General features: G+C 30.2%; 2 protein-coding genes and 1 non-coding gene across 4 annotated transcripts; 1 reads left to right on the top strand and 2 right to left on the bottom strand.

Moving 5' to 3' along the window:
• Positions 1–11,565: 11,565 nt before the first annotated feature.
• TRNAT-UGU (transfer RNA threonine (anticodon UGU)) lies at positions 11,566–11,637 on the bottom strand. Its single transcript has one exon. It is a non-coding gene; the product is annotated as a tRNA-Thr (tRNA).
• Positions 11,638–12,433: 796 nt separating this feature from the next.
• LOC125875565 (syntaxin-132-like) lies at positions 12,434–20,684 on the top strand. Of its 2 annotated transcripts, none has more exons than XM_049556549.1 (12): positions 12,434–12,615; positions 13,861–13,974; positions 14,121–14,177; positions 15,213–15,261; positions 15,626–15,714; positions 15,811–15,884; positions 16,030–16,072; positions 16,148–16,208; positions 16,331–16,356; positions 16,438–16,515; positions 17,043–17,189; positions 20,219–20,684. In XM_049556549.1, exons 1-12 carry the CDS (start codon positions 12,598–12,600, stop codon positions 20,378–20,380), a joined length of 918 nt encoding a protein of 305 aa, XP_049412506.1. In that variant the 5' UTR covers positions 12,434–12,597; the 3' UTR covers positions 20,381–20,684. The 2 variants fall into 2 exon arrangements, with proteins under 2 accessions (XP_049412506.1, XP_049412505.1); XM_049556548.1 differs by lacking the exon at positions 20,219–20,684 and adding an exon at positions 17,295–17,708.
• Positions 20,685–20,782: 98 nt separating this feature from the next.
• On the bottom strand, positions 20,783–22,982 carry LOC125875564 (isocitrate lyase). The gene is made up of 3 exons (XM_049556547.1): positions 22,799–22,982; positions 20,988–22,590; positions 20,783–20,895 (listed from the first exon to the last, which is right to left on the bottom strand). Exons 1-3 carry the CDS (start codon positions 22,826–22,828, stop codon positions 20,801–20,803), a joined length of 1,728 nt encoding a protein of 575 aa, XP_049412504.1. The 5' UTR covers positions 22,829–22,982; the 3' UTR covers positions 20,783–20,800.
• Positions 22,983–25,864: the final 2,882 nt, after the last annotated feature.

Raw genomic sequence — 25,864 nt, 5'->3', positions numbered from 1 at the left:
ATATGTACACGAACATACAAACTAATTTTTTTTTTCTTACTTGAGAAAATAAAAGACGTAAGAATGCATTGCACCAATAGGCTAAAACATACTAAATTTGTAAAAGGGATACTCTATTTTCTTTAATTTGGAAAACAAATCACAAATACTTATTATAGTACAAATGGAACATTTTTTGGCATATCATCATCGGAAAAATATCTAAACTAGAGTGATATCAATAGAAATTCTAAATTGAAAACTAACATATAATAAAAAGAATAAATCAAAGAGAGCAATTTTATTTATTTATTGAAAATCAAGCATAAAAAGGAAGTTGCAAGCGTGGAAGTGGAATAGCATCGGGCAATTTGGAATAATTGAATTCCAATACAAGAATCAGACATCGAATAGAAAATAATTAAACAAAAAAAAAAAAAGAGCCCACGATAAAGAGAAAGTATTATCACTTAGATGCATCAATCATTTATAATACATATTTAGCCACCATAATGTCATCTATTTTATATCACTTCCTTTATTCTCCATCTTCCTGGAGGTCGAAAACAAAAATAATAGTAATACCTAACCCAAGGAGGAAAAGCACAATAATATCTTTTTCCTGCTCGATGTTTGGTACTCATATTAGAGTTCGACTAAATTTAACACTCCCTAATAAAAGTGACTCTGTATCCAAGAAAACTCAAACCCGAAATCTTTAATTAAGGATGAAGGAGTAGTTATCACTCCATCACAACAACCATGGTTGGTATAATAATATATTTTTTTTGCAAGTGTGTGTGATCATATAATTATATAAGTATCAAATAGTATAGAAACATATATAGAGGGTATCCTATACTAGCTAGGCTATGACATAGGCTTGCTTACATCCCTTTTTAGTCTATACCAAATTACTGACTTTACTAACCTTAATTAATAAATGGAACCACTAGTACCTAATTATTCTCATGGTGTAACAATAAAATTATTGTACTAGTATTTTATGATAAGTAAAAATAAAGTATTAAATTAAGGATAGAAACTAGTGTACGTGGCTTAGCTAATTCAGTCCTCTAATTATTCTTTATGATGATAGTTTAAAAATTACATATGCAGTATAATATAGCGATAGTTTGGGGATTTTAGCAGCTATGCGTAAATACATTTATTATTCACACCAATATAATTAGATAGAGCTATTATATACGTAGAGATATACTTATTATGTGGACGGACATATATTATATATGGCGGATACAATGTATTTTATTATTATTATTATTATTATTATTATTATTATTATTATTATTATTATTATGCGTGTAGATATGTATATTGTATTCCGCGATAGAGATGTTGTATATGTGCATAAACACTTATTATGCAAGCAAATACAATGTATTTCACTATTATTATGTGCATAAATACAGTATATTCCACTATGTTTTGAAACTAAAATGTTGTTACATTTATATAATTTTGCTGGTAATGTTTACGGCATCACTAGAAAAGAAAAAAAAACTGCAAGTATATTCCAATATTCATTCTTGTGCCTACGACTTTGGCGTTAATTTTTAAAGGAGAAGTCTGTGTTTAATTGGTAAAAAATAAATAAATTATCCGTCAAGCTTATATTCGACAAATACAATGGACTTTTTCATTTATGGATATAATTTACTAATTTATTATTATCGATTAAACAAATTCTCAATCTTACTCACCAATAGCTACACGTTGAAAAAACTATTAGTCCTAAAAAATGTTAATTAATCTCAATCTCATCCACTAGTTATATATTTATTTTATTTAGTAGAAGACAATAAATAATATGACTCTAGTTAAAAATCTAGTTGCATTTTATTAGTAGGAAAGGTTTAATTTTATGACTAGGTATTTATCATTAAAATATTAAATATAAAGATGACCCCTCCATGTGCATATGTACACATTAAGAATATGAAGACCAAAGACTGCCAACACACCATAATTAAATTTGTTAACTTAAGTATCTATTATAATTTATGATAATTAAGTTTGTTAACTTAATTTGAGTTTGATAGTCATCCAGTCTATGATGCGGAGTTGAGGACGTAATAACAATCTATATAATAACTTTTAAAATATATGGCATTGTAAATTTTCTGACGATTATAGTTTTTTTCATCTGATGTTCGGACGTACCTATATTGATCGTGTCGAATAGGCCTTATTTGGGGGTAGAGCTCTCTACATCTAAAAATATCCCGGGTTCGAATCTAAAATTTCTAATAAAGAGAAGATCATTCCTATCCACTGCACCATATCCTTAATTTGATGGTTGATTATTGTTTACTCCCTCCCTCTGTTTCTTTTTACAAGTTCAATTTATATTTTGCACTCCCAAGAAAAACATTTCATTAAATGATTATTTATCAAGTTAAATTCTTAATATGCTTAAGAAAATTAAATTTAACTACTAGAGTAGTACTCTAATACGTCTAAGAAAGAATTACTTTACGATAAAGGTAAAAAAAAAATTAAAATTGAAAGAATTACTTAACGATAAAATGGACAAAGAAATGTTTTTTTTTTTGGTATCTCACTTGGTGTCTGGAGCCCACATTGGAGCTCCACTAAATCCGGATCGCGCTCTGCAGGGCCCATTCGGGGGTGGCGCTCCCAACATGATTTTCTCCATACCCAGAGCTCGAACTCGAGATCTCTGGTTAAGGGTGAAACACTCCCACCAATGCATCACAACCCATGTTGGTGGACAAAGAAATGTTGAATTATCCCACATCGGTTGGTGGGGGAAACTTTGTCTCTGACAAATGATAATGGCTGCTAATTATCGAAGTTTTGTTTAATTGATGATTAAATGGTGTAATCATTGATTAACATAGTCAAATGAATTAGGTTAATTAGGAAGTAGTGGAAATAGAATGGTCATAAATCAGTAATTATCTTAACTTTGATGGAACATTAACAGACTATATACATAATAAATCAAGATTAAGAACATGCATGGCTTAATTAGCCTTGTCAGTTCAAATTTAGGCAATTTTAATGTCCGACATATGGAGTGTTTAATCCTCACTTCAGCTTCTTGAATTATTTGAGTTTTTTTATGGAAAAAATAAGCTCTTTCGAAAAGTAACAAAATCTGTTTTTCAGAAGCTAACATTTTTTTTCCAGAACTACTTTTTAAAAAGCAATTTTGAGAAAATAAATTTAGAAGTAATTTTAAAAAGTTTAGCTAAATATTAATTATTATTTAAAAAATATTTTAAAAATTAATTAGTCAAATATAAATTATTTTTTTCTAAAAGTATATTATTAAAAAAACACTTCCCTTTACATATACCATGAAGTCGGTCGGATGCGCAGCAATTATCACATAATTTTGATCTCAAAATTAGGAATATGACTTTTAGCTTGATTAGATAGTGGATTAAGCTCTCTAATGACCAATTTCTCTGTATAATCTTGTACAATGTCGGATATCATCCCATCAACACACAATTAATCAATCAAATTCAATTATTTCAAAGCATTTTTTGTTATCTTTATCCTTTTGTCGTTTTTCGTTATCTCTTTAAGACGTTCATAAAACCAGTTTAGTTTAGTTTTGATTAAAATTCCTAATAAGCATCAAGTACTATTTCCTGCGTTCCTTTTTATTTATCACTGTTTGACTTGGTACATTCATTAAGAAAACAATGATGGAAAATAGTATTTAATGCTAAGGGTAAAACATGGAAAAAAAATTGGTCTCTTTTTTATATTTAAAAGTGACAAGTAAAAATGAAAATTCATTTAAGAATTAGTGACAAGTAAAAAGTGAACGGAGGAAATAAAAGTGTTGGAGTTGATTCTAAAATAAACAATTTGTTATATTTGAATTTGACACATTCAATAAAAAGATAATGATTGTATGACTATTTTTATTATATTGTCCTTATTAATTGATGTTTGGTATTAAGTCTTGAAAAATAATTTAAGAANAAAATATTTTTAAAACTAATTAGTTAAATATAAATTATTATTTTCTAAAAGTATATTATTAAAAAACACTCCCCTTTACATATACCATGAAGTGGTCGGATGGGCAGCAATTATCACATAATTTTGATCTCATATTTAGGAATATGACTTTTAGTATGATTAGATAGTGGATTAAGCTCGCTAATGACCAATTTCTCTGTATAATTTGTACAATGTCGGATATCATCACATCAACACAGAATTAATCAACCAAATTCAATTATTTCAAAGCATTTTTTGTTATCTTTATCCTTTTGTCATTTTTCGTTATCTCTTTAAGACGTTCATATAACCAGTTTAGTTTAGTTTTGATTAAATTTCCTAATAAGCATCAAGTACTATTTTCTGCGTTCATTTTTATTTATCACTGTTTGACTTGGTACATTCATTAAGAAAACAATGATGGAAAATAGTATTTAATGCTAAGGGTAAAACATGGAAAAAAAATTGGTCTCTTTTTTATATTTAAAAGTGACAAGTAAAAATGAAAATTCATTTAAGAATTAGTGACAAGTAAAAAGTGAACGAAGGAAATAAAAGTGTTGGAGTTGATTCTAAAATAAACAATTTGTTATATTTGAACTTGACACATTCAATAAAAAGATAATGATTGTATGACTATTTTTATTATATTGTCCTTATTAATTGATGTTTAGTATTAAGTCTTGAAAAATAATTTAAGAAATAAATAATTATCTTTTTTTTATATATATTAAAAAATAAAAATAAAAATCTTTTTTTAAAATAATAAATAAGTAAAAATGAACGTGGGATTATTGACAATATCTAATTAGTGTTTTTCTATTCTTAACCATTATAAGGTTGAAGCTTCCTTAGTAATATAGTATTTGAAAATCAGTGTATTCTATTTTGGGGGTAATGGGACGAGGAAATTGAGTCAAGAGACATAACTAGACAAACATTCGTTCAGTACGGTAGAAATTTGAATATTCATGACAGAGTATTTTCTTCGTTCATTTTTACTTGTTTAATATTAATCTGACATATTCTACGAGGAGCAATAAATAGAATAATAATTTTATTATATCAATCTTTAAATATAATCAAATTAATATTTTGGAAAAAGATAGTAGTTTATAATAAGAATGAATTATAAACTAAGTGATAAATTATCTTTTAATTTTTTAAGTTGAACAAGTAAAAATAAATATTTATTTTTAATATAGTAGCTAAGTAAAAGCGGACAACTATTTTCTTTGGTCCATTTCAATTCACATGCTTATAGAAAATGATTGGTTCAAATTAGTTGTTATTTAGAAAATCAAAATATAATTAATTACTAATTTTTATCTCTTTATTCTTACTCAATAAATATGAAGAAAGAATAATATTGTAAAAAAGAAATTAGTAAGTTTAAATTAAAATTAATAAATAAATAAAAATAATTTAGTTAATATTTTTCTCAGAGGCATGCCAAAAAAAAATGTAACAAGCAAAATTAGATCGGAAGGAGCATAATACCAACAAGCAAAAAATTAAATATTAATTGTGATTGGCCAAGCAGAACAGTACTAAAGTCAGCAATAATAATAATGCATAGCCACAATTGTTGTATTTAGAGAGTGAAGGTTTTTGTGGTGCGTAGTACACCCCGTGATTAGTGCAATTATCGTGTATTGTCATATAATTTGGAGTTGGGTGGGGGGGGGGGGGGTGGGGGTAAATGATTTTTTATCAGTATAATATATTTTATTCGTCTCAGATTATCTTTTATAACTTTTAGAAATAATTATTCAATTGATTACTCATTAGTTTAAAAGTTTAAAATAAAATAATATTTTTCATTTTATTAGTAAAAGTAATTGTTCTTAAAAATCAAAAGTACTTTGGTTGAAGATTGAAAGTTTTCCACATTAATGAAATGGATGGTTTTATATGAACTTCAATAATTTTTCTTTAATGAGTTAGGTTCAAAATTTAATTTTACAAGGTTCAGATAATTCTTCTTTCGTTTGAGCTAATTTTTGAGGTGTAAATTAAAAAACTTAATATTATAACCTTAATAAAGCAATTATTTAATCTAGAAATTAAGATTTATACAGTAAAACATAAATAAGAATCATTTGTGTCAATTTCTTTAACTTGATTCAGTGTACAAATAAAAAATTAAACTAGCTAATACTATTCTGTTTGAATTTGAATGTAGATTCATCAACTTTTTTTTATATATAAAATCTATATATTTCAAAACTATATATAGAGTATTATATGATACTATAGTTAACAATTCAAAATTATTGAAAAAATATGATAAAAAAATACTCTCTTTGTTTCTATTTATATGTCATTATTTTTTTCTCATGCAATAAGAAATTAAGTAAGTTTACTATTTTACCCTTATTTAATTATTTTTTATGTCAACTTTTCAATTAATAAATATGAATTAATTTATTTTGATTAACTAATTTGATAAAAAAAACATGAATTATTCACTTAGTTTTTTTATGTTGGTCAAATGTATATTTTCAAGGCTAATAACTCACAAGGGTAAAATAGGAAGAATATTGTAATTTGTGTATTGATTTTATGAAATGACAAATATTATGGATTGACTATTTATAATAAGGATGACATATAAAAAGGAATTGAGGGAGTAATTTTTAACTATCCAAATTTATAACTAAGATAAAACAGTAAAACCTCTCTAAATCAATATAAGCGGGACCATGAAATATTACTATTTTGTAGAGGTATTATTTAATTGATAAATTACTATTTATTAATTTAAAGAGTGTTTCGACACCGAAAAAGTTGTTCAAGGATGAATTTTCAAAGAATCTGAAAGAATCTACTTGTGAAAACGTCATTCATGAACTTGAGGTTATGATTAATGATCTCGGTTGCCGCAATAAAATGGACGTTTATAACGTATTGAATGGGTGAAAATGATACATTCTCAGAGGTCTAGAGCTTAAAACAAATTGTGGATATCATTGGAAAAACAATGTTGATGATAAAGTTGAAGATGATACAATACTTTTGGAACCAGTTATACACGTAAGGAAACACTTGCATCTAGAACTCTTCACAATTTTATGGTGCAATTAGAAAAGACAACACCGAAACTTTTGGATGCAATAAGAAAAGTTAGAGATGTGCTTCAACTATATTTAAATTTTAACAAAAAGCAGAACATAATAGAATCATATTTCACTAAATTTTCTTAGATATATTTGTACTTTTAAAGAATTATTAATTTATAATATTAATGGGATCATATATTTATATATGGGTTTTCTGAAAATATATTATCTTATTAGTGATTTTTTCCATTGACCCAAGTCAGATCGGAGAAAATTATTATCTTAGAGAAATTATTAATTAATCGAGTATTAATTTAATGAGATTTTACTGTAATTTCTTTTGTGTTTGCTACTAATGACAGAAGAAATGAAACCATCATTATTGAGTAATGTAATAATGCACGTCGCAACTTGACTGCTCTTCATTAAATATTTGGTTCACTGGATTTAGTCTAAACATGCTCACTTAACTAAAACATGTTTTTAAATATTGTACTAATTCCAACAACTTTTGCTTCTGAATTTAATTTAATTTTAATACCCCTAAGGCCGTGACAGAAGCTTGGTAGTACTTCTTTGTTTTAAAATTTTTTAAAAAAGAGAATATTTCTTCGGTTTCTATTTACTTGCCAAATTTTGATTTGATACACCTATAAAGAAAATAATGATTGATATAGTGAGTTTACCATTTTATTTTATTACTTGATAGGGTCCCAAATGTATTTTATTCAAACATATTAACTCAATTTTAATAAATTGAGGATATAATAGGAAAAAAATATTGTCCAGATTTATCAAAAATGACAAGTAAAATGAAAAATTAAACTAAAACTCTTTGACAAGTAAATAAGGACGAAGGAGTATTATTTTTGGAAAAATTGTATATAATAGCAAACTATTAATTCAAATTAAATGTTATAACCATAGTTTGATTTAATTGTACCCCATAGCAAACTGTTGTTATTTCGCCTCTCTCTTGGTGAATCTCGCTCGCCACTCTCGTTCTCTCCCTCGCCTCTCTCACTTTTATACAAACGCAAATGTATAAAATGCGTTTGTGTTTGTATAAAGCGAGAGAAAATTGTATATATACATATATTTTCGTTTCCCTCTCTCCCCTCTCCCCTCTCCCCTCTCCCCACTCCCAGATCTCGCTCGCCACTCTCCCAAAACTCACTCGCTCACTCGCCTCTCTCACTTTATACAAAAACGCAAATGTATAAAATGCGTTTGTGTTTGTATAAAGCGAGAGAAAATTGTATATATACATATATTTTTGTTCCCCTCTCTCTCCTCTCCCAGATCTCGCTCACCACTCTCCCAGATCTCGCTCACTCACTCTCCTCTCTCACTTTATACAAACACAAATGTATACATTGTGTTTGTGTTTGTATAAAGCGAGAGAAAATTGTATATACAAATACAAATGCATATATTTTCGTCTTGTACACTTATGATTATACAAATACGATCTTCCCCTGCTCAGTTTTCTTTTGTCTTTCTCTCTTTTTCGCTTTATACAAACACAGACTATGCAATTGATCATTTGTTTATGTATACCAAAGCAGATTATACAACTGCTTTCTTTTGTATATGTATAGCGAAATATACATATTATGTTTGCTATGGAGCGCAATTATGCAAACTATAGTTATAATATACACATATAATTTTTATGTTTGCTATATGTGAAAATTGATCATAATTTTTCAACCAAAATTAACTAATTTAATTTTTTCCCTCTTTCTAAATAAGAGTAGATAATAATAAAGGCAATTATTAAAGTGTGTTATGGTTGGAACTTTGAATTTTCGGACTGTTTCTACATGACAACAATTTTCTAACTAATTATTGAATAAATTATAATTTATAAGAGGAGAACAAAATCTTGATCAGATATGGTATCTATGATACAATATGTGATTTAAAAATACTTTGTTTTAGTTTTTCAAAAAGGATTGAAGAGGATTAAGCAAAAGAAATTAAATGGCCTAGATTTATTCATCGGCCGTCCGCCGGCGCTAATGATTGGATTATTGGAATCATATTATATTATATACAATAATAAACACAAGCTTCAGTCTTATCTCCGTAAAATAAAAATATTATTTCCGATACACCTTCAATTAAAAAAATTGTAATTAAAAATTGTATATTAAAAAAAATTATATCGATAGCAAAATAGTGGAATAATATTAGATATTGATCATAATCTTGTTAATGAAGTCTTAACTCCTATATTATATTTTAGAAGTCAAGATATTCTTGTTTACATTTTGTTTCTTACTGTTAGCTTACTCTTTCTACTTAATTTCTAGAAAGGGGAAAGTGGAAACTAAAAATTATTTGTCACGTTTTCCAATTTGCATTTTTTCATGATTGAATTTACCCCGTATTAGAGTTTTGTCCTGATTTTCTTATTATATTTGAATTTTATTTTTTTCTTGAATGAAAGTTAAAGTATTATCATAATTATTTTTACTTTTTTCTGAAATGAAAGTATAATTCTCTTCCATAATTGATTTATTCTTTCTTTAGCGGAAAAGTTTGAGACTCCATAAATTGAAGAGTACCCCTCTTCTCATACCAAGAACATAATAACATCCACAATGTAGACATTAGAGAATTTTGTTTACGGATAGATTATTTTCTCTCTCTACAAATTATATGCTTAGTATTAATTTATAATCATATAGGTCAATTGGTCAAACCATCTAATAATATATGTTTCTTCTAGTTAACGTGATTTGCAATTATAAGTTTCCGCATGATGCAACGATTCATTTGAACCCAACTTAATGTTAACCCAATTAAACCAACACAATCAAGTTGAGTCATTTAACAAGGGGAGGAAAATAAAAATTATTATTATACACACACATTAAAGAATATACACAACAATTAACATTAACTTGACTCGAATTCTCCCAAAATGTTGTCCTATTCATGTCAGATCCGCCAAATTCGATACACAGTGTCTACAATTTTAAAGAGTCTGAATAACATAAATTATAACCTGAGTTTGGAATGGCAACTTAATTGAATAGCAAGATGAGAATGCACCAAAATTGAAATGCCACAATAGCTATTAACTACTGCATGAATCTTGAAAATTTTGAGCATCTTCACTTTACCATGCAAAGTTAAATAGGATGTAAANCAAAATATTGTTCTATTCATGTCAGATCCTCCAAATTCGATACACACTGTCTACAATTTTAAAGAGTCTGAGTAACATAAATTATAACCTGACTTTGGAATGGCAACTTAATTGAATAGCAAGATGAGAATGCACCAAAATTGAAATGTCACAATAGCTATTAACTATTGCATGAATCTTGAAAATTTTGAGCATCTTCACTTTACCATGCAAAGTTAAATAGGATGTAAAGTTCAAACTTCCAACCTCAATATCCTTAATAAAATAAGGACTTTTTACCAATTTGTCCCCAATAATATTAGCATAACTTCTTGTATTTAACTCTCCCTTAGATGGAACAGTTCCATGCTCAATTACTATTTCACCCACTGAATTGTTACCATGGTAAATAAGCGAAGCTATCGAGTCCTCGAATTTGAAGCTACCATAATTCGGATTCTTAATCGTGATTATCAACCTTAATGTCACGTTTAGGCTTAATCGCGACAAGATTTGGGATTCAATCTCATCTAGAGATATAGGGTGGAGAATGATTTGAGGTTTTTTGGGCTTGAGAATAGTATGGAACAGAGTGATTGAGACAATTATAAGAATAATTGATAAAAGTAGAGTAACACCACAACAAATCTTGAAATTTCTCGTGGAATTTTTATGTCCCGTTGCTTCCATTTTTTTGAGCTGAGAGTCTATCGGAAACAATCTCTCCACCTTCTTAAGGTGGGATAAGGTTTACGTACATTCTTTAAAGGGAAATTAGAGATATTTAGGTGTCAATTTTTTTTTTGTGATGAACTTACTTGGAGAAAATTGGTATTAATACAAGGGGAGTTTCATCTTTATTTTGATTTTCACTTTGAAAAATTGTTAAATTAAACCATTTGATGTGCAATTTCAAATATAGACTTATCTTTTGTTAGTGTGTAATTACTAAAATCAAAATTAAGTTCATCTTATTTGACATCTTTTATGTGGCATTCTGCTGGTTAATGTTGACCATATTTTTGTGCTGATTTAATTAGAACATTTGATAACAAATTTCAAGGAGTTTCTGGGCCTAATTTCAGGCTCATTAGCCCACAAGTAGCCCAGCCCATATCATAAAAAATGACATAAAAGAAAGTAAAGAAGGAAAATTTGGGATGAATATTTTATAATTTTATGATCTTAAATTTAGAATAAGTTTAATATACCAGATTATTTTTTTACTTTTATAGAATAAAAATTTAATGTGAGTTATGAAATTAAAAAAGATACATTTTTTCTGAATAAGACAAAATAAGCAAATAAGACAAACAAATTCAAATCGAAAATACAGAAATCTAAATTGGACAAATTGGAAGGCAAAAAACAGCAAAATGCCCCCATGCAGGATCGAACTACAGACCTTCAGTTTACAAGACTGACGCTCTACCACTGAGCTATACGGGCTTATTTGATGCTCTGTGACACTGATACATAAATAACTGAAACGTATTGAAAAGAATTACTGGTTTTTTCCCTAAACTACCGTCTTAAAAAAAAGGTTTGGTTATGTTTAGAGAAGTAGCAAAAGTTATTTTTTAAAATATAACCAAAAAAATAGTAATAATTTTTCTAGTAATTTCTTTTGTAAATCACTTCTGAAAAAATACACTCAAAAACGCTTTTTAAAAACTTGATCAAATATTAATTACTACTCAAAAGTCTTTTTAAAATTTATATCACACAAAATCACGTTTTTTACAAAAATATTTTTTTCCAAAAAAAAATCTTAAACGTAAAGCTGATTTTAGATTTTGTTCCACTATAGATTTGCTGGTAGAATAAGGATTTTTTACCTAGATACATGCAAAATAATAAAAATCTATTTCAAAACCGTGTCATACTGATTATTTTATTTCCTTTTGATCATATTTCCCAATTTTGTTGATCGTAACGCTTTTCGTTACAAGTTTTTTTTATAGTTATATAAAGCCAAATTTAGAATAGCTAGCGCTTTTATGTGATGCACTTTTTTTTAGTCGATTTTAAAAAATAAAAATAAATTTATATGTAATAATAATTTGATTTATTATAATTTATAATCATATAAATATAAAAATATTTCTTTTTTTAAAAGTGAAATAATATCACATAACTTAAAACACGACTAGTAATTTGTTTCTATTTTTTTTTTCTCGTCATTCTCGTCTTCCCATTGTCACGCCGGTCAACCGGCCCATACACAGACAAAATTTACACACACAAAGAATAAATCCCCACAAACAAAAAAAACACCTAAAATATTGCCACTCTGTTGTTTAGCTTTCTTGTTTTTTTCTCTTTCGATCATCATCAACAAGCACTAGTTCTTCTTAGACGGCCATAAACAATTTTCCCAACTCTTTCTTTCACTAATTTTTGGAAAACATGAATGATCTTCTAGCGGTTAGTTTATTTTCTTGACCTTTTATTTGTTGTTTTGATTACAGGGAAATAAAAGAGTGAACTTTTTGTTGTTTTTGCTTCCAAGATTTCAGTTTTTCTATCGCATGTGTCTTGCTTTTGTTTAATTTTGCTGTCAATTGAATTTTGTATGTTAAGTTTTGCTTATGCTAGTGTGGTGAAGTTTGTAAAGATTGGATTTTTATGTAAGTTCTTGTGCTGTGTCAACTGGGAGCCTGAAAGGGGTTTAAAATGTGAGTGAGTAAATACACGAAGGAGGTGAAGGGGTTTTACGTATACTGGGTATACATAAAAAATAATTTTAATCTTGTGTAAACAATGGTTAAGTTTAGCTATGTATAATTTTAGTTTTGTATTACATGAGTCTTGCATTTGTTTAATTTTGTATGTTAAGTTTTTTGCTTATACTAGTCTTGTGAAGTTTGAAAAGATTGGATTTTTATGTAAGTTCTTGTGGTGTATCATATGTATCAATGAGAGTCAGTATTTTCATTAAGGGATTCAAAATGTGAGGAAGTAAACACACTAAGAAGCGAAGGGGTTTAATATCTACTATTTATACATAAAAAAATTAGTTTTAATCATGTATAAAAAGTGTAATTTTCTGTTAAAATGAACCTCTCGGCACTACTTTGCTCCGCCCCTGAACTGAATACTTGGTTATTTAACAAGTAATACCAAACTTTTTGTAGGTGGTAGAGTTTGGACTAGAATTAAAGTTACTCCTTCATATCCTATTTATTTACTTGCTTTTTGTTGTGTTTCCTGCTAGTTGTTTTTTTTTGTAATTTAACGAAGCTTAATTTTTTTTCCTTTGATTATTGTGTTGTTCGGGTCAACTTGAATGCATCTCGGGGTTCCTGTTACACCCACCAACATCATACCGCTAACTCTGTCCATCTATATCCATCAAGGTTTGGACTGTTAGAAGAAATCACGTATTTATACCTCCGATTGAGATTTGAAACTGAGACCTCATGATTCTGAACCCATTTCATTGACCACTAGGTCACATCCTTAGATGCAATTTAACGAAGCTAACTGGAGATTCATTAATAAGATTGGATTTTGTTTCTTTGTTTTCATGATAATTTTTATCTATATCACATTATCTTGTACTGCAAGCACTTGTAATGAAGGTTATACATTGATCACTATTTGATTTCAAGCAAGGGGGATGATGTGATCTTGAAGTTTATTGTCATGTAATTTCTGTTCTTGTTTCAGGATTCAAGTTTTATTGCTGGAAAAGATAATGCTTCCAAAGAATCTGATATCGAGATGGGAAACCGATTTACAAGGAGCCAGTCAGATTCTGGAATCGACAGCTTTAACAAGCAGGTATTGCTTCACTGACCCCTGAGTTAGTTTTTGAGATTATCAGAGTAGTGAAGTTGTCATCTAAAGATAAAACTATAAGTACCAATTTTTCAAAAGGCTTATCCTCCCATCTCCTTGCTCCTGACATATAGTACAAAATCTTGCAGATACAAGAAATCGAGAAACAGGTTGATAAACTTTCTGGTTTCCTGAAGACCCTTAAGGTATCATTCATACAAATTCTTTGCCTTTGCTTTTAGTTTTAATTGCTGTTCAGAAGCCATTTAGATCTATTTGTACTTTCTTCTTTTGAGAAACTGCATATGCAACTAGTATAATGTCTTGGCTTCATTCCTGCTTTTACATGCTTTAAATTTTCAGTAAAATCAATCCTGAAAATTGAGTACTACATCTCCCCAGTGTACTATAGATGTCTCTTGGTTAAAAAGAAATTGATAACAGTATAGTTGGTTTCATATCAGGGTTCAAATTCCAATAGTGACAAAAATGATAGGTGATTTCTCCTCTGCCTTGGAGGTGGTAGGTACTTGCCGAAACAGTTGAGGTAGTTGCTTGTTCTTTTGGACCCAAAAGACAATCTTGGTTGCCCATATGAGAAAATAGTGGGTTGATAATAGCTAACTAGGCAATATTTCATAAGAAAATCAAGATAATAATTGTAGTGTTGAAGGCCAAAGAGTCTTAGTTAAATCAGTATTTTGTTTTTCTCCTGATTTATATATGATCAAAATAACACCTCCCCAATGTACTGAATAAGTCTGTTAAGAAGAAGTGTTAGAAGATGTATACTTGGTTTCATTCTGCAAAAGATCGGAACTTTTAGTAGAGAACTTTAGAACAATTGGGTTGCTTGCTTTAACCTTGTGATTCTGTTGGATTGTATGTTGAGGAATATGACATTCAAGAAACGGAATAGGATAATAAACAGTTTAGAATGGGTTCAACTATAGGAGAACAGATGAAAAAAAACGAATCAAGTCACTCCTCCCGGATGGGAAAATATGTTCTTGGCTGCCAATCTGAGAGTAATCATTTTATAGATTGTTGAATTTGTTGTCACAAGTACTGGAGAATAATCAGTTTTCACTTTTGCCTTTATTACACACTTTGCATTTTGAAATAAAATGCTTTAGTTTAGCGATAAATTGCACATGCCACTTTAATCATTTCTATCTGATCAACATTTTTTTTTACTTTCTCTGGTCAGAGATTATTTACTAATTGGAATTATCTTTCAGGATGCTAATGAGGAAACAAAGTCTGTAACTAAAGCATCAGCAATGAAAGGTCGGATAAGTGCTATTTCATTATGTCTTGTATAGCTAACAGATTCACTATAAACTTTTATTGTTCTCATCTCTTTTACCTATAAGTTATTATTATATTGTGAAATACAACTCTTTTAGATTGTTAAGTTTCTCAGTCAGAACTCAAACGTAGGCTACTATTTTTTCAATCCATTTACTATAATGCACTTGTGAAATATTAACATAGATAAGTTCATCTATAACTGAAGAGAAAATTTGCCTTTGATCCTTTACTACTAAACAACACTGAAAAGTTCGTCTATCTCTGTGTAGTGTTTGTTTTTTCGTTATCTGTAGCCTGCTTACCACAAGCTCTCAAGAAAGCATTTTTTACTTGTTTCCAGCTATAAGGAAGCGGATGGAGAAAGATATAGATGAAGTTGGGAAGATTGCAAGAAATGTCAAAGCAAAAATAGAAGCAACTAATAAAGAGGTAATTTGTCTATTCTTTTATATTTGGATCAGTAACACAGTTTTTGAGTTCAATTTTCATCACTTAAAAGCACTATAATCGTTTTCTTTTCTTTAGAACTTGGCTAATCGACAAAAGCCTGGATGTGGAAAGGGCACAAGTGTTGATAGATCCAGGACAAATATGACCAAGTACATTAATAAACATAGTTTTTCAATATTGTTTGATGTTATTTTCCACTTCTTGTGCTTGAACAGTCGTAATTGTATGAGTGTATTTGTTCTTTTTTTAAAAAAAAAAAATTGTTTTTTTTAATCGCTGATCTGCATTCTGCAGTGCCTTGACAAAGAAGTTCAGAGATGTTATGACGGAATTTCAGGTATAGACAAGTCTTGTTATTTGCTTTGTGCTGTCTTTTGTTCGATTAAATTGCTTATAAGTTATGTTCCTCCAGACATTAAGACAGAGGATAGACAATGAATATCGCGAGGTTGTAGAGCGAAGGGTGATCACCGGTTTGGATCTCAAACTTTTTCCAACAGAAATATAACTTGAGATATGTGTTTATCAATATTTGAATATCCATATGTTGATCTAATAAGTGGTTTTATCGTGTTTTTATCTCACAACTGAGCAGTAACTGGAACTAGACCAGATGAGGAGGTGAGTGTAAAGTCTTGCAATTGATAATCCCGATCAATAAGTTTGTTTTTTTGCTGAACTTTATTCTAATGATCATGTTAGACAATCAACAACTTGATCGAAACTGGAAACAGTGAACAAATCTTCCAGAACGCTATCCAAGGAATGGGACGTGGACAGGTACCTCTTACTACTTCATTCTACTGTATTTTTTCTCTTTCGACTGTTTCTGAATTTGGGACTTAATTTATGTGGCATCCACTTCTGGTGTCTTCTCTCCTTGTTTCTTGTCAACATATTATCACTAGGTATATATAAAATGTAGGGAAAGCAAGGTTTCTACTTTCTATGTTCGTTAATTCTTATATTCATGTTGAACTAGCAGAAACAGTACTAGCTGATCTCATTTGAATTCCTTTGACGTACTAACTTTGTCCATACGCCACTCCTTGAATTCCACGTATCTTGATATAATTAGTTTGGAAACATGAGTTTTATATATGAGCGCACATCCCAGTCTTATTTTAAATATCTCGTCACATCATCAGCAAGTATAAAGCAGGACTGCAATCCGAATAGATTTTCTGTACTTTTGAGTGTTTTCTAATAAATTGCGTGTTTCACCTTTCCTCTCTAGAAATTTAAGCTACATTTGTCTGTTATCATTTTCCCTTCCTATTTCATCTGTAAATATGCTCAAACTGTAGGTCTTAAGCACCGTAGAGGAAATTCAGGAAAGACACGATGCAGTGAAGGAAATTGAGAGAAAGCTTCTTGATCTGCATCAGATATATCTTGATATGGCTGTTCTGGTTGAAGCTCAAGGAGACTTGTTAGATAATATCGAAACACAGGTTTGTTTTCAACCCTCCTATTATTTCCTCTGCATATTCCTACCTTAAAAAACGAAAGGGTCTCCACTTCTCTGTGTCGAATCTCTCAATGGAAATTTTGCTCAGGTGACAAATACAGTCGATTATGTCCAATCAGGGGCTATTGCTCTTCAGACCGCAAAGAAACTACAGAAGAGGTCTCGAAAATGCATGTTTGTTGGCATTATAATTTTCTTAATTATAGTAGGCATAATAGTTCTCCCCTTCATTATCAAATCTCAACCTTGGAAGAGTAACAAGGGAGCTTAACTGTTTTGTTTTCGAGCTATGCAACGCGTGTGTTTGCCTTCGGTTTACTGGGGGATAGCAAAGCTAAGATTCACACGAGTTGTGTTAGCCTGTGTATAGCTTCCTTGTTGATTATATTCCTTTTCGTCTAGGCCACACTTCGTTAACTAGCTTTTGGTGTTAACGGTCTGCTAATTGTTCATGAATTTGTGGATTAGTATATATCATAGTCACTTAGAGGCTTTATAAGTCCTAAAAAAACAGCTTAAAGAGGAACTTGATATGAATTTTTCCCCTTTTTTTGATACTATGTTGAAAATTACCCCATCTTTTTGCCTAGTTTCCTTAGTTATTCTCATTGTTGATCAAATTAGTGAATTTTAATGTTCTCTTATATATTGTTTTTTCAATTTAAAAAATTAAAGAAAATATTATTATTGTTTTTTAATTAGCTGTCCCAAGTTGCGTGTAAGTCTTTTTTTCACCATCTTCTTCCCTTCAAATAAATAAAATAAGTGGACGCTTGGCTATGTATCATTGTGAAATTTGATAAAAGTAATTCTTATTAGGATTTTTGAAAATCAAGTTGTGTTTGGCCATAAATACAAATTGGAGTTGTTTTTGACTTTTTCTGAGTAACAAATATTAGGGGTCTACTCGATTAGATTCAGAAATTTAAATTTTTAGCTAACCAAGCAAGGTCTACTCGATTGGCAAAATAACAAGTATTATATCAAACACGATTTTAGATGTAGTTTCTTAAATGACCCTAAATTATCAAAGTTTAGATATTAAACAGGTTGTTGTACTCCTTTGATGATTCGAACTCATAACCTAGGAGTAAGACGTGTTTATCATCCGAGCAACTTCTCTCTTTAATCAACCCAAAATGGTTACTCTTTCTCGATGTTGCCAATTGGGCACAGCCTACAATGTAATTATCCCAAGAATCTCTATTGTTCATCATTATCGTATTAGCTCTCAAAATCCTCCTTTCTCATCTTGCATTGTACATAATATACTAATACTACTTATAAGATTTGTACATTTAACAGTACCCAATAATGAACATGATATAAATGGTTAATATAAATATATATTGAACATGATATAATGTATATTAGATATGTATATTTAACACTAACTAATGCAGATTTAAATTTAGCGTATATGTGCATCGATATACTATATATTGTACAAAATACCTTTAATTGAAATAGATATTGACCATGGCATACTATACAGTGGCGGACCCAGAAATTTCACCAAGTGGGTTCAACATATATAAAAAAAATGAAACAAGTATTAAATGTTGTAGGTGGGAATCGTACCTGCGATGCATCAGTCAAATTGTAACCATTTTGCCGCTGCGTACGTGTTACTATTGGTTTAAGTGGGTCAAATTAATTATATAGTGTGTTTTGTTTCAAAAAACAGATTGAATATATATGTATATACCATATATTTTTTCGACGAAATGGGTTCGTATGAACCCACATGCAACAAGGTAGGTCCGCCCTGATACTATATATTAGATATACCCAAAAATGCTTCCTTATTTATAGGTAGTATTTTCACTAATATGGAGATTAGTAGGGACTAATTAATTTTATGGGAAAACTATCTAATTAGATAAACATTCCTACTATATTTACTAATTTCCCCTATAGTTTAAAATATTGTATATTGTCTCACTAATTAATAATTTCAAGTCAGATACACCTAGATACATGTATTTTTACTACGAGATGCACTAAAATAAGGAGAGAGACGAGCGTGATAATCTATCTAATCACACTAAATACATGTATTTGGGGTACCAAATACATGAAGAGTCAAGAGAGGAGAGCAAGAGAGGAGAGTGGCTAGCGAGATAGGAAAGAGACGAGCAAGAGACACTACAAAAAATTGTGAATTACATGGGGATTAGTATAAAAATTCGCAAGAAACTTATTTTCTTGTAAATTTTCATATTAATTCCCAGGAAAATCCCCATGTAATTCACAGTTTTCTTGTAGTGTAGAGTCAGATGCATGCAAATCCACTTGAATACAATGTATCTGAAACAAATTACAAATTCTGGTAAGTTTCATTATAATGGAAAGTGTAGGAAAGGAAGGTACTTCGATACTAAATTAGTGGATTTATGTAAGTTACCCTAATTTTATTAAGAAGAAATTAAATGAAAGTAGATACAAATTGTAGTGTCTAATAGAGTAGTTGTAGTCTCTGGTGATAATGTCTCCTTAATAATAGCTAGTACCAGAATGGAAATTTGTGATAACCAATTAATTTTATTAAATATTCTTCATATTTAGTTGACTTTTTGTTTAATAAAAGACATCGTCTCTATTGATCATTTATGTTAAAAAAGTTACATACTTTAATTTGATATACCAAACTGTGTACATGACCAGTGAGAGACTAGTCTAGCCTACTCAATCCTTTTATACGAAATTCAAGGAGGTTCATAAGCTATTTGGGCATATATAGTATGTTTGACTCGAAATATTTAATCTATCAGATTTAATCTCCTTATTTATAATTTTTTTTATCACATCCAATGGATTTCTCATTTACTCATTTATAAGTTATGCAATTTTACTTAATCATGGCTATGAATATGATAGCATTGTGAGTTGTGACTCTTCAGTTTTAAAATCTAGTTGCATGACTTTGACAGGAAAAACTTATAGTTATGTGACAATTTATGAAATTTCCCTGAAAAATTAAACAATTTATTCCTCTTGATTTATTTTCAGGTGAGATATGCAGTGGATCATGTTAATATGGGTACAGATGCACTTCAAACTGCAAAGAGCTTGCAGAAAAAATCAAGAAAATGTATGATGATCGCCATAATTCTGCTTCTAATTATCGCAGCGATTATCGTTCTCTCTGTGATTAAACCTTGGAAGAAGTAATCAGTTACTCAGAATACACAATTACTTGCTGTTAATCCTTCAAATATTCTTCTATGTATCTTTGTTTTTCTTGTGAATTTGTATCTTCCTCTGTATCTCAATAATGTAATTAGTTGCCAGTATTAATATATTGAATAATAAATTTTGGAAAAGCATCAAATAAATCCATTAATAAGCAACTGGAAACTTTAGCACAACTTGGAAGTCCAAATATAGATAAAGTACAAATGATAACACTACTAGGCAATTTGAGGGACAAAATAATGCCCAAAATGATTCAAATCCCTGAAGAATTATTTAAAAAGCATAAAAAATACATCTTTATTGTACTTGAAGTTCACAACTTAAAAATTGAGATAGTTCCAAAGCTCCACACATCTTCATTGCTCCAAAAGAAATCACTTTTTGTTGTTGTTTTTCTTACATCCTTGCCTTTGCAATCACCACACTTCCATCACCCAAGTTTGTTGTTCCAGTCCTTGTCCATTTTGCCTCAAATTGCTCCTCAGTTACACCTGCAATCACCATATTTCGAATACAACATTACTAATAATTCGTGTTTGAAGTTTAAGTTTTATGCACTGACATGTAAAAATCCTGTTTGTACCTTTGCCCATAGCAGCTGTAGAGGTGATGCCTCCCTGGACAGTCCTTAGAACTCTATCATAGTAATTAGCACCAGACCATTTCTGATGAGCCAATGTGTCAACACCATTGCTCCTCTCCTCTCTTTGTATTTTCTCCACATAGGCCAACATTCCCCTCTTGGCGAAATCCTTGGCAAACGTGTCGACGATGAGTGCATCAGCATGGAAACCAGCTAAAGTAATGAACTGCCAGCAATAGCCTAACTTGGCTATTCTTGGAATGAAATCCATCATTTGGTAATCATTCATTCCTGATGCATCCCAATTGAATGACGGAGACAGATTGTAAGCCAACATCAGCTCAGGCCTTAGAGACTTCACTCCTTCAGAAAATTTTGTGCATTCCACCATATCAGGACTTGATGTCTCCATCCAGACTAGATCACAGTATTCGGCGAAAGCCCATCCGCGAACAATTGCAGCCTCTACTGATCCCTGAAACCTGTAGAACCCTTCTCTGGTTCTTGGCAAGTCCCAGTCCCAAAAAAGATTTGGAAGGCCAAGTCTTTCAACAATCTCCCTAGCTTGTTCGTGCGAAAGACATTTCTCATAGCTTGAATGATTCATCCACTGGTTCAACCTCCTCTGCTTCTCGTGCTCCGCAAGGTTCATTTTCTTGATTGCATCAGTGACACATTGAGAAAATGTCTTGAGTTCAGCCATTCCAAGCCAATTATCCTCAATGGCTTGAAGTTCGGGCCCTGTTTTGCCTGCAGCCATAGCTTCAGACAAAAGAGTAGCCAAACCCTTGCCCTTGAGATTCGGGTTGGAAACACCCAAAATGAACTGGTGATCCCTTGTATCCACATTGGTTTGGATCAATGTGGCTGCAACCGCATCAGTACGAGCGACGAGGACCGTTTCAGTCCCCATGATATCAAACTGCAACCTTGCAGCCACAAGCCTGTTAATATGTTCACTTACAGCAACAAGCACTTTACCAGCCATATGACCACATTTCTTAGTAACAGAGGACTGATCCTCAATGTGGACACCAGCAGCACCGCGCTCCACGAAAAGCTTACACAGCTTAACAGTAGCAGTTGCACCACCAAATCCAGTGTCACCATCAGCAATGATAGGTTTCAAGTAATCAATAAAAGGGGTTCTTGCCCTCTCCTCTCTGCTCATGCTCATTCTTGCTTCTCTCTGCTTCCTATCATGATACTGCTGAGCAAAAAACAAATGTTCCACTTTGTTAGGAACAGTGTCATAAGGGTAATCAGCAAGATCAGGCCCTGGTTCATTAGTACTTGTGTGAGTTGAAGAACACTGCCAACCAGAGACATAAATAGAATCCAAATGCTTAGCCATCATGGTGACTTGAACAGGGTCAAGTGCACCAAAAGTCCTTGAAGCTGTCCCATTAGCTTGATGAGTCTTGAGTGTCCTCCACAGCTTCTGGGCTAACTCATTTGATGCATAACTTTGCCTCATAGTTCCTCTTAGTGCCACCACATCCCTAGCTGAATATGCCCTCTTGGTTAGCCTGAACCTCTCTGTGTTCCACCATGCTTGCACCTCTGCTGCCTCTGCTTCAAATCTCCTCTCTTCTTCCATAATCTGACACAGATCGAATTTCAAGAATCAAACAAATATATTTGAAATGTAGTCAGAATAACTAACAATTCAAAAAGTGACACATAAATCAGGACGAAGGAAATACTAAGCAAGAAAGAAAATAAAAAATGTTTCCATCATGTCGCTCCATTTAAATCCGTCTATAAGTATAAAAAAGTTGTAAAGACAGTGAGATAAGAGATGATCTTACCATTGAAGGAACTGAGAAAGATGCAGCCATGGCTAGAACTTTTAATTTTTTTTTCTCTTTTGTGTATATTTCTATACAATTGCAATGATGAATTGTTTATGCAAATGGTTGAGGCAAAGAGGCTCAATTTATAGTAGTAAAGTTGTTAAAACTAATACCAAATGCCAAGTAAAGGATAAGGAAAAAAAAATTAAAAAATAATATTTCCACATCATTTTGCTAAATAATTTAGACCTTATCTACAGTATTTACTTATCTTGATTGATGAAGATAAAACTGAAGCAATTGCCCAAAAGGTGTTGATATCGAGGCAATGGAGGTTTCCAGCCATGACAAATATTGCAACTATGTTTGTCCTTTTCCTTATTTAGATGACCTCATTTCTTTCTAATTTTAACAACTTTTAATTTCCTTTTTTAAATTGTTGTTCTTTGTATCATGCCACTTTTCTCATTGGTTTTTCTAATCCTATTAGCTTAGTACATCCAGGATTAGTTTGATTGTTTCTAATCCTAGCAGCTTAGTAGATCATCAGTTAAGATTTTGTGTTAAAATGCATTGATTGAATATGTATAATCATTTATTCAGAACTTATTGGTATTTGGGTTGATTTCTTACTATAATTGAATATTTGGCTAGTCATTTTTCTTCTAGGAAAAATGTTTATGACTCTATAAATAGAAGCTTAATTTTTCTAATTTGACAACATTTACAATGTATAGTCCTTGGGGTTTTGAGAGTTTTGTGTAGGAGGAGAATTTGTGTGAGTTGTGTACTTTTTTTTATACAATGGATTGTTAATCTCCTCTTGTGGATTTAAGTCGATTGACCGAATCACGTAAAATATTTGTGTTTGTTTTGGTATATTTCTTATTTATTTTCTTATTCATGGTCTTTCGAGGTTTGTTTTACTAGCTTCCACATGACATTTGATTATTTCAGTCCTAATAGAACTCATTCAATAAGTTGTTTTTTCATGGAATTTGATTTTTGATCATTTGACTAATAATTTTTAATCTCAAAAGGTCACATTTCTTCATGATTTTGATTTTCTTCAAAAAAAAAAAATTCGTGACTTTATAAGATAATAATTAAATCTTCTTTTCAATTTATATGGCACAGTCAAAATTTCAAGATTCAAATTTTTTAACCTTTGATCACAAAATTCATACATGTAAGCTTTTAATTTTTTTTATATGAAATTTGTATATTTCAAAACTATGTAAGAAGTACTACAAATCACACTAACAATTACAAATATTTAAAAGACAAAAAAAAATTAATTAAAAAAAAAGCGGTTGGCTCTCGAAATTTCAACTTGCCACATAAATTAGAACAAAAAAAAAGATTAATTAAGTGATCACAAAAGAAATCAACTCACTATAAAATGTTGGGCTACGTATCGGTCAGTTCAGTTTTGAAGTTTATCAGTTTGACTTATTGGTTATCGATTTGTAGAGATTAAAATCGTTATAGAGTCATTACGATATTGACTTATCTGTTATTGATTGTTATCGGTTTAACCGTTAAGATTTGACACAAAAAAAAAAATCATTGAAAATCAAGTAGAAAAAGGTGACAAACAAAATGAACCATGCACATGAGTTCACTAATTGCATCTCGCTCAAAAGCAAACACTCTTACATTGTAGAATAACCAAGAATTTGAGACCGCCAGAAATAAAAGTAGAAAACTAAACTCTAAGTAAAGGACTTTATATACAAAATAGTATAAATACAATTAAAGTTATTGATAACTTTTTTTAGTTAAAGTTATCAAAACTTCTAAACCAATAACTCATAAATCAATAACTTTTTTTAGTTAAAGTTATCAAAACCTCTAAACCAATAACTCATAAATCAATAACTTTTTTTAGTTAAAGTTATCGATTTCAATTCAATTTGAATAAAATGTATAAATTCAAAATTTTGAATCCAACTATATTATTAGTAGTAAGTATATTCATTTTTCAATGATTAATGCATTAAGAGGGCGTTCGGATTGACTTAAAAGATCATCAAACCTATCTTTTAAAGTCATTTTTTGACTTTTGGAAGTGTTTAGAAATATAAAAAATAACTTAAAATAAGTCAAAAATGACTTAAAATAAATTTAAAATGACTTAAAGTAAGTCAAAAACCAAAAGTAGGTCTCCTCCCTACTTTTATTTTTTGATTTAAAAAATTTAAATTTGACTTTTTATTTTTGATTAAAAACTATTTTTTTAAAGCCAATCTAAACTGGCCAAGTGTGATTTCATTCTTTATGCACAAAGAAAGCTCAAGTGAAGTCGAGATATAAAGGCCTTAACAATGACAATTTACTCTGCCTTTCTTTCGATATGCACTATTTATTCGAAAAAACAAGTATTTTCTGTGTTTTTTTTTGGGTAAATTTTTTAATGTTTTGTATAATGTTCCTTCATATGTCTATGAGGCAATGCACAAGTTGGTAGGGTATTTTGGAAATCTCTTTCACATAAATATCAATAAATAGGGATGGCAATGAAACACAACGATACAAACACAAGCAGGGCGGGGGCAGTTTAGGAGTTCAATAAGGTGGGGCAGGACAGAGCCATAGAGGAGTGGACTAAGGAGTACTTAATCGAGCAAAACAGAATAAGGAGAGTTAAAATACATTTTAAAAAAAAAGTATAAACAAGACAAGGTAGGATGGTAAGTCAACAAATAAACTGAAATTCAGAATTACATACTGAATTTGCTATATTTTCTGGAGTTCATATGAAGATAGAGTTTTATACGGACTAAACAAAAAGCTATGAGAATTATAACAAAAATTCCAAGGTTTAGTTTTGTTAAATTGCATTAGTCGGATTGAATATTTTTTGACTCATATACATATAATTAAAATATGTAATTAATAAATTATAGTATCAAACAAATTAATAATATTTGTGTTAGAATTTTAGAGGGACATGACCTACGTTTATTTATTTTTCACTCTTGCAAAATAATATAAATATATATATATATATATATATAAATAAGCATTAGGCTCATCAATTACTATACTCTTTGGAGTCTTGGTGGGCAGTTTTACTAG

Source organism: Solanum stenotomum, chromosome 9 (assembly GCF_019186545.1).
Source record: "Solanum stenotomum isolate F172 chromosome 9, ASM1918654v1, whole genome shotgun sequence".
In the NCBI taxonomy this organism is placed as follows: domain Eukaryota; kingdom Viridiplantae; phylum Streptophyta; class Magnoliopsida; order Solanales; family Solanaceae; genus Solanum; species Solanum stenotomum.
Note: the sequence above shows the minus strand (reverse complement) of the source record. Positions and strands in the feature narration are given on the sequence as shown.

What these genes read in the sequence shown, in the direction of transcription:
- LOC125875565 (XM_049556548.1), top strand. An exon ending in TAAAGCATCAGCAATGAAAG is followed by an intron (nt 15,262 to 15,625) that starts GTCGGATAAGTG and finishes ACTTGTTTCCAG; the next exon opens with CTATAAGGAAGCGGATGGAG. An exon ending in TAGAAGCAACTAATAAAGAG is followed by an intron (nt 15,715 to 15,810) that starts GTAATTTGTCTA and finishes TCTTTTCTTTAG; the next exon opens with AACTTGGCTAATCGACAAAA.
- LOC125875564 (XM_049556547.1), bottom strand. Translation starts at nt 22,828, where the DNA reads ATGGCTGCATCTTTCTCAGTTCCTTCAATG. An exon ending in CTTTCTCAGTTCCTTCAATG is followed by an intron (nt 22,591 to 22,798) that starts GTAAGATCATCT and finishes GATCTGTGTCAG; the next exon opens with ATTATGGAAGAAGAGAGGAG. An exon ending in TACAGCTGCTATGGGCAAAG is followed by an intron (nt 20,896 to 20,987) that starts GTACAAACAGGA and finishes TGGTGATTGCAG; the next exon opens with GTGTAACTGAGGAGCAATTT.